This window comes from Vigna radiata, unplaced genomic scaffold (assembly GCF_000741045.1).
Source record: "Vigna radiata var. radiata cultivar VC1973A unplaced genomic scaffold, Vradiata_ver6 scaffold_153, whole genome shotgun sequence".
Lineage (NCBI taxonomy): Eukaryota > Viridiplantae > Streptophyta > Magnoliopsida > Fabales > Fabaceae > Vigna > Vigna radiata.
Genome location: NW_014542917.1, coordinates 336,031 through 350,228, shown reverse-complemented (window position 1 = coordinate 350,228; position 14,198 = coordinate 336,031). Strand labels below are relative to the sequence as shown.

The 14,198-nt window shown below is 31.6% G+C and overlaps 1 protein-coding gene across 1 annotated transcript; it reads right to left on the bottom strand.

The window, feature by feature from the left end:
- Positions 1–647: 647 nt before the first annotated feature.
- Positions 648–7,086, bottom strand: LOC106752645 (coatomer subunit beta-1). The gene is made up of 4 exons (XM_014634361.2): positions 4,840–7,086; positions 4,070–4,582; positions 1,980–2,065; positions 648–1,200 (listed from the first exon to the last, which is right to left on the bottom strand). Exons 1-4 carry the CDS (start codon positions 6,886–6,888, stop codon positions 996–998), a joined length of 2,853 nt encoding a protein of 950 aa, XP_014489847.1. The 5' UTR covers positions 6,889–7,086; the 3' UTR covers positions 648–995.
- Between the last annotated feature and the right edge of the window lie 7,112 nt (positions 7,087–14,198).

Below are 14,198 nucleotides of genomic sequence, written 5' to 3'. Positions count from 1 at the left end.
GTCATGAATTTCCCAAAGAGAGTAATGAATAATTGTTGCATGAAAAATTATTAATGTTAATCAAAATTGATCTTTTTCTTATCTATCCTTACTTATCACTTACAAATGTCACTTTGATTTACTCTTTCTAGATACATTAATTAAGTCAATGATAATAATATATAGGGATCATGAATGTCGAATAGAGATTCTTCAGTTCCACAAGTTATCTAGAAACCGACAAGATAAATGGTGGTTAAATTTTAATAATACAAAGTATATTAGTGATTTTTCATTTATTTTCATTTTTTATTTTTTCAAGCACAGAAAATCAACGTCTGCATATTCTACTGATTTGTCCTGTGTAGCCTAGTCAATATCTTCGTCTTCCGACGCAACGAAACAAAACATAAAAAATAAATAAAAAGGAATTGAGCAGTTGCAGATTTGTGCTACAGTAAACTCTACAAAAGAGACTGAGTCAAACAGGCATATATCTCCGAACTCTTGGTTCTTGTAGAGCAGGTAGTTTTAACTCATTCGTAATGTTATACACTTACAGTTTCTAAACTGATCAAGGAGGGCAATGACAAAATAACCATGACATAGGAAGAAAATGAATGAAACAGAAAAGAATGGAAACCTAGAATCTAAAAGTATCAAAAAGATCAACAAAGGACAGAAACTACAATTTATGAGTAATGATTATTATTCTAAGACATAAGCACATATGTAAGGTCAACCAGAACAAACAGTTACTAGAATGATTCTCATATCAATATACGGTGTCCGTCCCCATGTGTAGAAAAATAAAATATGGGATCCAAAGAAAGAATACAAACAAAATTGGAAATTCAAAGGGAAAAAAATTAATACTAACAAAGAGGGCAGCCACCAAAAGTTACATAATTTGAAGCAATAATTTGGCTTGAAGTGAGAGCTGCCACCGGAAGCTACACAATGTTGATGGACATACAAGCTGGGAAACAGCATAGAAAAGGGGTCATTTGCTCCTATTAAGCGGTTCCCTTCTGTTTCAAAGTTATCTTATCCCCAAGACTGAGGGCAATTCCCTGAGTTTTACTTCTTATTCTGATGTATCCACTCAACTTGCCATCTGCTTGCTTCTCGATGCTCACATTCACCAAAGCATCTTCCCCAAAAACACTCTTAGCATAAAGGTTTGCAGCAAGGAAACCACACTCCCCTTCCAAAGCAGATCTAAATAACAGGAGATGATGATCAAATTATATGGAATGGGTCCCATCTAATCAAGATATAAATAGTAACATGAATCGCTGAACCTAATACTGTCTCACAATTATTGATGTTTCAGATATGAAGATACAGATAAGAAGTATCGCAACAAAATGAAGATGCACAGAAAAACAACATTTGAAAAAGAAAAAAAATCTGTTAAGCTTGACTGTTTACACAATCAAACTATCAACTTACACAAACACTTAATAAGAAATTTTTAATTGGATTTATAGAAATTATAAAAAAATTCGGGATTCAAAAGATAATGAATCCAATTAATTATTTCTTATTCAAAAGGCCTCTGTGGCAACTGATAGTTTGATATAACAGTCAAGCTTGACAGATTTTATTTTTTTTTTCAAATGCTGATCTTTTCAATGTTCGAATTTATTTGGACTAATTTAGTCCTGTATCTTCCTTTTCGTTCTTAGAAAAATGTTGAAGGACTAAAAGTAAGGATGGAAAAGAATAAGGGCATTTGATGCGTTTAAAAAATGTTCAGGAGCAAAAATAGAAATCCTAAAAGGTTTAGAGACGGAAAAAAATATTGATTAGCAAATTTTTTAAGAAAAATATTTCAAAATTTTTAGGCATGCTTATTTATTTAATTTGAAAACATTGTTCATAAGAAAAGCAAAATTGTCAGAAGTTTTACCTCTTCGGGTATGTTAAAGTAGAGATAATATTTTGTGCGTAAAATAATGTCTACAAAAGGGCCTCGGCAGAGTCAGAGAACTTACGGTGGAGTCAGGCACTTCATATTTGTAGACTTGATAATGTGGGTCAGGAACTCCCTCTCATCTTGTAATACTGTATTTACAGCAACCTAAAACACAAAATTTATTAACAGCGAATCATAAATATCATCCAGTTAATACAGAAATACATTGCCTGAGTACATGAATCCCTATCACATTTGTACTCCTGGAATAAGTGATACCTTACCACCCACAGATATGCCAATTTTGGCAGCATATCTGTTTAATAAATAAGTATATTTAGAAACATGAATGAGATGGGTGCAGCATGAACTCGTGATTATGGTTATTTTTTCTTTCAAGCAGTTTGGCTGCATATGGTGACACGAGATAATCCAAAGCCATCCTTCCTTCACACATGATAATAGCTTACATAGAAGACTCCAAAAATAACAGTAGCTTTGCTCAAATCTGTGATTTACACATCTCAGGATGAATTGCATGACTGTTATCCCAATAGGACACTCAATGACCGCCCTCCAAATTGGAAAGAAACTCGCCTAATTCTAACTTCTTTACAAATTTTAGGAAGCAGCTTCTGAAACTCCGTTCTTAATCTCCTTTCGTTCAATGTTTACAGTGTTAAGTATCACAGCACTTTGTTAACCTGGTTTATTGTATTTCCTTTAATATTTTATGTTTATGTTTACCTAAAATTAAGTCTTTTACCTACATTTTTTAGACATAATGTTTCTTTGTCTAACTTCTACATCTCGTTTTTTAGACATTTTTTAGACATAATGTTACATTTCAGTAAGTCCGGCTTAAAGAAAATAGCTTTATTGTGTTATTATAGTAGAGATATGTTTCACTAAACTTGAAGTTGTTATATTTTACTAGGTTAAACAATTTTAGATATATTTTATTGGGTTAAACAATTTTAGATCCCTATAAAAATTTAGATTTATAGTTTCAGCCCTTCTTTTCATTTTGCTCATTTTTAGTCTCACGTTTATTTTATCCATCAATTATTTTCCCAGTGTCGTTAGATGTTTGCTATTTTGTTGCCCACTTTTAGCCACTACCAGGGACTAATAACCATATAACCATAAATAAAAATAAACATCGGACTAAAACTGGACAAAACAATTTTTAGGGACTAAAAATTTTACAGGGTTAAAAAATTATTTAACCCCAATCTATTTATTAATGTGACTTTGAGAGTGATTAAATATTACTACAAATTTTCCATGAATGAATATATTTTTTAAAGAATTTATTTGATATTTTAATATCATACCCCGTTCTATCCATATCAATTTATACTAAATTGTATAAATTATCCTAAATTACATATCACAGTGGGATATTCGACATAGCAGAATCATAGGTTATAGTTGCCACCCAAGCTAAGAAACTAAAGAAAATTCAAAAATGGCACCTAAATAAAATGAAATGGAAAGTACAAAACCCCCACCCCATATCACCTAAAAGAGCCGAACTAAAGAAGCAACGGTATAAAGTACTCATTTGTTATCACGTGTCATTATCATGCTAATTCATATTAAAATGGAACATAATGGAAAGGTAACACACTCATTAGTAAAATTAATATAATTATTCAGCATGTTACATTTAAGCACAACGAGAGGATGCAGAATCAAACATAGAAATTCTAATAAAGTATCCATCCAAATCCTTCACAAATAACCTACGTCTAGGAGCTTAATCAAATGGTGTGTTTCCTTATAAAGTATATTCTTCTTATTACCAAATGTAACCGGCAAAGAAAAGGTCTTATCAAACTTTCAACCTAACTACCATTGACAATAACCACGAAAAGTATTAATATAAATAAATGAACTTCATCAAAATATCATTATCTCAACAGTCAAGATGCAAACCATGAATGAAAATTCTGTAGACAAGACACATTCAAAACTAATTAAAAGAGTATTCTGACTAGTTAAAAGAGTATTATATGACTATAACCGCAGAAGTACCAGAAAGGTTTCTCTCTAACAACTTGTTATAATGGAAGTGGGGTTGCTATGAGCAAAAAAAGTAGCCCTATGTTTTTTTACCATTTGGTTAAAAGACTTTGCTATGAGAGAAAGAGAAAAGATACGTACCTTGTTTTCCCACTCAAACTCAGCCCACATAGTTCTGAATGCCACATCAGCACAAGATGCAGGAGAAATGTAATCCATGATATCAATGTGGATATCATTTAGAACAATAACTGTTCTCTCCAGAACATTAGAAGATGTCTCATAAACTATGTTACCAAATATAACTCCTGTTTCAGTTGACGAAACCTTAATGTTGGCCTTAATCTGTTTGCTTGATTCTGGAGCCAGAGTATAGTTTTGTGGACGCTCAACAAGTTTGAGATCACCCATGGTTGCCAACTCCAAACAGAGATTCTGAAGAGTTTCCTTGGTTCGGTTGATGACAGTAACATCAAGTACGATGTCATAGTGGTGCACTGTTACATATGCTTCAGCATAAACAGGGTCACTGAATCCAGTCAGCTGAAGAATACGATTGAGCTTATTTGCGTCATCTCCATCCTTTGTAAACTCTCCAGTAGCACGTTTGAGATCATCTTGAACTTCATCTTCCAGCTCAAGTTGGCTCATACCCTGAAGAATGTAGAACAAAAGGATACAAAGAATGTACATTAGAAGAAACATCAGAAGAGCTAGTATATCCGCACATTAACAAATGTTGCAATGACGTTGCAATGTTGCAATGCATTTTACCACAACTTAATATTTGCATAAATGTAACAATATCACATCATGAAAAATGAAGAACTCAGGGATTATAATAATAAAAAAAAGAAGTAATTCAGCTATAACCTTCTGAAAAGAAGAGAAAATAAAGGAAGCTACCATACCTTTCTGCTCTTCAGATGGTAAAAATCAATAAGATCATCAGGCTGTGCATTAGAGATTTGAGCCTTCGCTTTAATCTCTTCAGTCTCACGACGCTGCTTATCTGCAAGCATTTTCACAAAGCTCTGTCTGCAAGATTGCAGCCATATCTTCCTTATCTCATCACCCGTATTGCATAGCAACCTAATGCAGAGAACAATCCTGTCATAAGAATCATTATCAATTGGATGCGGAAGAGCTGAAGACTGGCCCAGTTGCAGCATTGAAACAATGATCAACAAGGCCTGTGTGGTTGCCTTGTTAACTTCAACTTTTGAAGTCTGGACCTCTTCCAGCCTTAAGACAAGTTTTGTGAGTGTACACGCAACTACTGCCCCAAGAAAGAAATCACCCGAGAGAATGAGTGATCTCAAGTTTCCAACAGAAGACAGAGACCCCTGTACTAGGGTAGGTGGTGACATGGCTGTTTCCAGGGCAGCACTCTGGGTGGCATAGGTCCCATCCGCAAGGATGGCAGGCCTCCTAGAAGATACAGTGGTGGAGTTTACCTGCTGTATGGGTTTTGATGAATCCTGACCATCTCCTTCATCGGTAATAGTATAAAACGGAAGATCACCAAGACACTGCTTAATGGTTGCAATTCCACTCTCAACCTCCGAAAGTGACAGGCAATATTCCCCAATTATCCAGAGCGCACATGAACACACCCTGGCAGCACGGATTTGGTAGAAAGTGTCCAAAAGCCTGGTGATTATAGAAATCCTCAACTTGGGGTTGGTCTCTATGATCTCGCGCACAAAAACAACCACATCCATGGCAGAAGCCACATTGGTATCCCCCAAGAAGTCCATCAAGAGATGCACAACAGTGCTGGCCACCTCCGGGAACTTAATGGCACAAGTATGTATAGCCTGGACAAGCATCTGCCTGTACTCCCCATTTTTCTCGTGCTCCCCACTCTGAGTCTTAACAACCTCTTTTTTAAGCATCATAACAACCTCATCAATGTTCCTGGGGGTTATCAGCTCGAGGGCAATATCGAGGGTCTTCCTCCTAATATCATGATTGGGGGTGGAAAGAGCCCGGAGGACATCCATGACCATCTCCACCATGATCTCCCTGTTGGAACTCTTGAGCTCGTTCAAACGATCAAGCACAATGAGCTTAACATTGTTGTCACTCTGAGAAAGCAATAGCTGACAGTAAGTGCTAGCAGCAGCCCTAATGGCAGTGGGAGCAGAAGAGAGCGAAACAAGGGTGCTAGCACATTCATAGATAACAGCAGTTGAGGAAGCATTCAAAAGGGCTATAATAATCTTAATATACTTCCCCTTCTCCCCCTTGTTGCTCCGACAAACCTTTCTAATCAGCTCCAGCACCACCATCTGGAGCTGCTCCCCCCAGTCAATAATTCTATCTATGTTTGCAAACAGATAATTGATAGCACGGTCCTGAGCGCATGAGAAAAGCATAAGAAACGCGTTTCGCTTACTGGAAGGATCCTGTTCGGAGGAGAGGAATTTGTCGACGATCTCCGGTGCGCTGTCGAGCAGCTGCTCCCCCTGGGGAAGCTTATAGACAGACATGACAGCAAGAACGGCGTTGCGGCGGACGAAGGGGTGGCGGTGCTCGAGGTTGGAGAGGATGGATGGGATGAGAGGCTCGATGATCTCAGACTCATTGAGGCGGCAGAGGAAGCGGAGAGTGACACCGCGGATGTACTCATTGGGGTGTTGAAGGTTGTTGCGGAGGTTCTGGCAGATTAGGATCATCTCAGGGAGAACTTTGCCTCTGGAATCGGTCTTGTCGATGATCTCGAGGTAGAGGAGGAGGAGCTTCTGGATGGTGTGGTCCTCGGAGGGGAGGACGTAGCGAATGATGGTGATGAAGAGCTGTGGAATGGTTTCGCCGTTCAGGAGGAGCATGATCGCCTTCTTCAGCGCATCGATCTTCGCCGCCACGTCGTTTGCCTCGAGCGCCTCCTTGATCTCGTTGGCCAGCGCCGGCGTGCCCTTGTCGAAGTGGACAATCAGAGTGCAGGACTTCTCCATTGCTCTGAAATGAAATGCAATTGTCTGAGACCAGATCTGATTTCGCAAATTCCAAATCACTCACAAACTTCCCAATTAACCAAGATGAACAACACCAAGAAGACCAAGCGCAAGCAGATCTGTGGGATCTGAGTGAGTGAAACAAAGAACGAACACGCGAAAAAAACACGCTCTTCAATGTCGTTGCTCGTTTTCAGTTTTTAACACCATCCTATTAACTATCACCCGCTACTTGGGCTTCCATGCCTTTACTGGGCCTCAACTCAGTTTCTGTCTCGGGCTCTTTGTTCCTGCACCCTCCTTTTATCTTACTGCACCTTCATAAAACTCATAAATCTCAAATTATTTCTTATTAAAATTGTAATAAAAAGATAAAAATTATTCCTGAACTCTTATTTTTTTTGTTATGTATAATTATTTCAAACTTAAAATTGCAAATACATATTTCAGAATGATTTAAAAAAGGTATTATAAATCTAGAAAAACATTTACAAAAATTTCTTTGATCGAGTTCTCGTAGAAGAGGGATTGGGCACAATTGGGCAATGAGAAGACGAAGAAGAGGATACAATTATAATTTCACCAAGCCTGTGGGGACTGTAGGAAGAAAAAAAGGGAATACAGGAAGAAGCGGCCAATGAATCGGCCACCGCCAAGTAATAAAGGCTTTTACTTTCTTCACTCTTACAATATTTTCACGCACTCCTCCAATTTTGAAAATTACCATTTTATCTTCCGTGATTTTCGAAATACATATTTTGGAAAAATTTCTGTAAAAATTTTTCTGAAATTTATGAAACAAGATTTTCGGGACAAAACTTTTGAAAAAAAATTCCAAAAGAAAATTTTCAGAACAGAATGTTCAGAACACAGCGTGAAATGCATTTCAGAATAATCATTCTCAAATAATCTTTTCAAAATAGGATTTCCGAAATAAATTTTTCAGAACATGTATAATATCTTGTAAAATGAATATTTCATAATACTCGTACATGAAATATATCTCAAAAAGAATTTTTCGAAACAGTTTATGGGAAGAAGTTATTTTTGTCTTCTTCTTCCTCTACCCCATCCCCTCAGCCCCAGACGCTTCTTCCGTTAGTAACTGTAGAGGTACAGAAAGCAATACTAGTAATGAAGAGATTCTTGTTGGCTCCTATTCCGCTTTTGAAGGGCCTTTTGCCTCCCGCACCTCCATGATTTCTTTGTGCACTCCGAGTTTTTGAAGTGACCCTTATTATTTTATAATAACATTGATTATGGAGGTGTCAGGTACTGATTTTTCAAATTATGAAATGAATAAAATCTTTAGACCGACCAATTTCAAATAATAACTTGAGTTTGTTATTAATTATATATTATATATAATATTTAGTTAAAATCGGACATGTTCTATATTGTAGGAGTCTATTAGAAGTGATAATATATTCTAAATACCAAAGACTATTTTAATATTAAAAATTCAAAAGTATAAATATAATTTCAGTTAATCAGTTTTATTATTTAAAAAACATTATTTTTCTAAATTATATGTTTGAGACAGTTGAATATCAGACTTTATCGTTGAGTGGTCATTTTTGTAAATGGTTTGGTGTTAAGTAGTGATAAGGTGTCGTTAAATGCAGTTATCACTACATGTTTGGAACTAAATTCATGTTAATTCGTTGGGCAAGAAAAATTGCGAGAGTTTTAGGCTTTGTTCACTTGAGTAAATTTGGGGGAGAGTAATTGAGAGGATTTGAAGATAAGTTTTTTTTGTTGTTTATTTGAATAGATTTGGAGATAGGTGAGAGTGAATTTGGAAGTAAATTGTTTTAATCTGTCACATAAATTAAATTCTACACTAATTCTCACAAACTTTACTTCCAAATCCACTCTCGTTTACCTCCAAATTCACTCAAATAAACAACAAAAGAAATTACCTTCAAATCCTCTCACATCCACTAAATTACTCTCTCTCAAATCCACTCAAGTGAACAAGGCCTTAACGTCGAGCGCTCCTTATTGTGAGAGGTTTTGCACTATGCATTAGTCCATGCCCTAATGTGGTTTTCTATGTTTTATTCTCTGATTCCTTGTTTGTTTGAAGTGGTTTACTTTGGATTATACACTTATTTGTTTTAGATTGAGATTTTTTAGTGTGTATGTAGGCTAAATATTGTATGATATAGTTTTTTTTTAATGAACAATGTGATTTGAGAGAATTTCAAGAAGATATTTTATGAAGTGGTAAAGTTAGTGTATACATTAACATATGGAAGGTCAGAAAAGGGATATCTTGAACTCTAATAACTATTCTCAAATACAATAGAATGAATTATATGGTGAGAGTGATAAAAGGTCCTAGTTTATAGACATTGGTTTGGTCTTAGGCATGAAGAGGACTAACCTTATAGGTAGTAGGGTGATAACTCCTTTTTTATAACTATGTAGTGTATTCAAATGCATTCTTAGTTTATCACTACAAGTGAACGCCTAGATTGAAGCCCTATGTCAAAGGAATGCATTTGAATAATTGAGTTAGTGTCCATTGTTATGTGAATGTATGAATCTATGGCATGTTTAACATGTGTGATTGATAAATTGATGCATTATAAATATCATATTAAACTTATTGGTACATTAGTTTACTCTTCTATATGTGTTTGTTGTTGTGTTTTGTTTTTTATTTGTAAATATCATCTTAATGGTACGAGCAAGTGAAGATATTTTTGTGGAACAAGTGTTAGGTGGTGAATAAACTTAAGTATAGTTTAGAATCCTACTTTTTATATTTTTTTTGAAAATGTTATAATTATGTTTAGATAATTATAATAGTATTTTATATGTCCTCTCGAATTAATTATTTTGTTAATATTGAATGTGTGATGATTTCTTAAATAGTTTAATATATTAAAATATAATGTTATATATATATATATATATATATATATATATATATATATATATATTTTCAATTATGAATTCTACAAGGATAAAGATTTTATATAAGAAATTATATCATTTTTAATTGAAATAGAAATATGAAACCAAATTTGACTTTTATTATGAATTGTATTGCTATTAATTAAAAAGATATTTATTTAAATTTTGAATTATATCATGCATATTTAGGCATGAGTTTCATAATTTACAATCCAAAATTAATCAATTTTAAATTATATGATTTAGAATAATAAATTTTTATTCTTAAATTAAGAAATTCATAAATCATTTTCTCAATTTAGAAGTATAATTTTTTTATCAATTATTCTATAAACAACTTATAGATTTCTTAGCCTTAAACTTTGTCTAGATTTTAACAATTTCAAGAAATTGAAATATATGAAATTTGAAATATTTATAATTAAATTATTTGTTTGGATTGAATAATTAAAATATGATAGATATTAATATTATTATTTGAATAAAGTAGTTTTACTTCGTTTTAAGACAAAAATTTATTTGAAAAATGTTTTGATATAGTCTGATTTCATTATCTATCATCTTCTCTATTATTTTTTTTCTTCCAGTATATATCACAATTCTTCTTTCAAGACCAATGTTTCAATTACAAAAATCTTAATATTGATGAGTAGACGTACTGTTTTTTTAAATTAAAAATAAAAGAAATCAAAATAAATCATTTGAATATATTTTATCATCATTCATGTATTTAACTTTTAAAATTAGTTACAAAAAGATCAATACAAAAAATATTTTTAATATGAGAACAATATTAAGTATTATTTATCCTGGGTCTTGCATGTTGAAAGTGTTCCTTTCTAGATGTCTTCAACTTCCGCAATTTTTTATTTATGCGTTGCTGAATTGAGAGAGCATTCTTTCCTTGTGTTTTAATTTCTGATCTTTTAAACGAAATTGTATTTTTATTATGATATAAGGATCGACACTGCAAATAAGAGATAGGATTTACATAAACATAACTTTTCTTGTATAGAAAGAAACAATTAAATAAAAGAAAGAGATTAATTATGCAAAAAAAAAATTAAGGCTACGATAAAGTAAAAATTCAATATTGTATTACTTACCCATTTGCAAATTAGTTCATTGGCTAGTTTTCTGTTTGAATTAATTTCTTCATCGGATTGTGATAAAAACAAGACTGCCTGTCAACTCAAGACAATGTTGAAATTATGAATAGGTTATAAATATTTTAGCGGATATTTTAGACTCTATGAAGAAAACAAATTAGTCATAAGATCAGATAAATCATACATTTCCAATGCCACTATTCTTTAGATGTTCCCTTTTATCTTGGTGCTCTAGGTCCATCTGTAGAACCACAAAAATAGAATAAGATTCTAAATAATCCTAACAAAAATAATAACATAAAATATTATACTGCTATAAATTCTATATACATCATTCAAAATCTTCAAAATTTTTGTGCGTATAGTTAGATTTGGCAAGCTTCCATCGGGAAGTGGTTCAAGCCAATTCTTTAATACAGTTAGCAATCCATGATCTAAAAACTCTTGTTGTTTCCTACAAAATAATTAGTCAAAAAATTATTAAAATTATTTCTACACACTTCGATAAACATATTAAAAAATACGGTTTAATTTGGAAAATTAAGTTTCTTTATTATGAAACAATTCAAACCTAATTAAATATTAAAAATTAAAAATTAAAGATTAATTAACCACATACTCTGAAAGGACTTCGGTAAGAAGAGACAGCTTCTTAAGCTTATTAATGGAATGTTGTCCCTCTCTGTTAAGATCACAATCCTCCTGAGCAGCAACTTTAAACTCAATCATGACCTTCATGATTGATAAAGGTATTTCAGTAGGGTTTCTCTCGTTTCTTTTCCTTTTTCTTTCTATTTGGACAATCTCCTTGATTTCTTTATCCTTTTCATCTTGTTTTCCCTAAAAATTTCATTTAATATACAAAAATACATAAGAACAACCTTTCAAAAAAACACTAATCCTAAAATCAATTCCAAATCAAAACAACAAAAAAATACCTTATAATTGCTCTTAGTAATCATATTCTTCATCTCCATGAGAGAAGAAATTATGAACAAAAATTGAAAGCAAAGCTTCTTATTGAAGTGAAAGAATTTTTTATTGAAGTGAAACTTTTCTAAGTCAGATACATTATTATATAAGATTTTTACAGATAAAAGATTTAGATAATATATCCTAATTATCTTTAAATAATATACTGATAATAAATCAAAATAAAATTTACTTTTTAATCTTAATATGGTATAATAATTTTTAAAAATATTAAAATTTATCAATATCAAAATATTTAAATATTCATGATCAAATAAATAAGATAATTTTAAAAATATATTATTTTTTTCTTAATCTTATAATATTTCTGCTATAGGATAAGACAATTTTAAAAGATTTGAAAGATAAGGTAAATTGGAAAATATTATATTGGAAATAAAAGATGATATTAAAAATATATCAATATCGTGATCTAATAGATAAATTAAAATATATTAGTTGTATACAAATGCAAAAATAAAATAAAATTGTATAGATATGTCATACTCAGTTTTTCACTTATTGTTAATAGAAAAATGGATAAATTTTTTTATTATATATAATTATGTTTATTAATAAAAAAAATTAAAAATATATTAAATTTTATATCATATGAAATATAAGATAATTTCTAAAATATAAGATGATATTAATATCTTGTTTGAATACTTAAATTAAAATTAAAAAGACGTTTAATTACTCATTAAACTTTTTAATATGTTAAAAGAATGTAGATTTATGGTGATGATGAAGGTGAAAAAAAGGTAGATGATGGACATGGTGAAGGAGAAGGAAACTTCTTCACTTCCTCCACCTTGCAATTAGTTATGGCACACAACAACAGTTTGACAAGCAGTAGCAAAATGATATAACCATAATTTCATTTAATTATTTGTTAAATTTTTTCTACATCATTCTTTTTTTATTTTTAAAATTTACACTTCAATTGACCTCAGCGTTTCACATTTTACAAAACTTGACACTTCATTCATTTTTGACCAGATGGACATTTACACTGTTAGGTTTTTAATACAGTAAGTCAAGAAGACTAATAACTTAAACTGTTTTTATAAAATAAAAGACAATAGTGAACTCTTAAAAAAGATAACTTTGAATACATGATCCAGGGACCAAATAAATATTAACCTTTTAAATTATTTTATTCAAAAACAAGATAAAAGGTAGTATTTATTCGAGATTACATAATTTAAAATTTAGAAATTTTCTCCTTAGAGTGAAGTTAACTTATAACATTTGAGAATCTATAATCCAAAATCCATAATAATAATGAAACTCAAATTAATTTTCCAAATTGTTAAATCGAAAAGATTTTGTAATGGTACCATTTAACAAACTTTGAACATTTTGATTGTTACAGTTGGTATAAAATAATAAGGGAAACATATCAAAAAAATGGATGAAAGAAACAAAAGGCTTTATATTTTTGGAGCTTTTTCCGTCCAATAGCTACTTCTGTACAATTGCGGTCCAGTTCTGAAAAAGCAAACCCACTGTTGACAGAGATTGTTTGTTTCATTTCAATGAGTAAAAGCGACCTTAGAATACGAAGATGAATATATTACATTGTTATAAACTCAAACGTATTTGTTTCACACTGAAATACAAGGAAACGGATTATTGGAGGCACGTGTCAAAAGTAAAAATCTAAACTTTTTATATTCAATTATTTTTACCTATAATAATGTCTATAATAGTGGATTTTTAACCTAAGGAAGTATAACAGTTTTTTCTAAATTGTTTATTTGGTCTTAATTTTTATTTTTATTATTCAATTTGTTTTTTTTCGATTAATTTTTAATTTTCATTAAAAAGATTCAATTAAATCATTTTCATTATATTTCATTCTTATATACGTGTTAGTTTATAATATTGTTATATATATTTTTATTTTATTTATTTATTTAATTTGTTGGTTTGTTTTAATTTTTTTATCACGTGTTACGACGTAATTGTGTCAAATAATGTCATGTGACAGTGCAAGGGTAAGTAATAAAAATTGAATCAAACCAAAAAGTAGGTGGATTAAATATGTTTTTGGTCCCTTAACTTTTAGTGAAAATTGAAATTAGTTCCTCTTCAAAACTTTGGACCAATTTAGTCCCCAATCTTTAGTACGACGTGGATTTATTTGTTTTAACCAGATTTTGTTAACTTTATTTGATGTTTCCACCACGTTTATAAGTTAACATTGAAAACCAAATGTGTCAAACAGTGTAAACAACCCAAATACTATCATGAAACGCGCTTGAAACATCAAATAAACCAAGAAAATTTAGTTAAAAG

Excerpts from the sequence above, each read along its gene's own strand:
- LOC106752645 (XM_014634361.2), bottom strand. The coding sequence starts at position 6,888 with ATGGAGAAGTCCTGCACTCTGATTGTCCACTTCGACAAGGGCACGCCG. Across the intron at positions 2,066-4,069 it reads AGTTTGAGTGGGAAAACAAG|GTTGCTGTAAATACAGTATT; the intron begins GTACGTATCTTT and ends TTTGTGTTTTAG. Across the intron at positions 1,201-1,979 it reads ATGAAGTGCCTGACTCCACC|ATCTGCTTTGGAAGGGGAGT; the intron begins GTAAGTTCTCTG and ends CCTGTTATTTAG.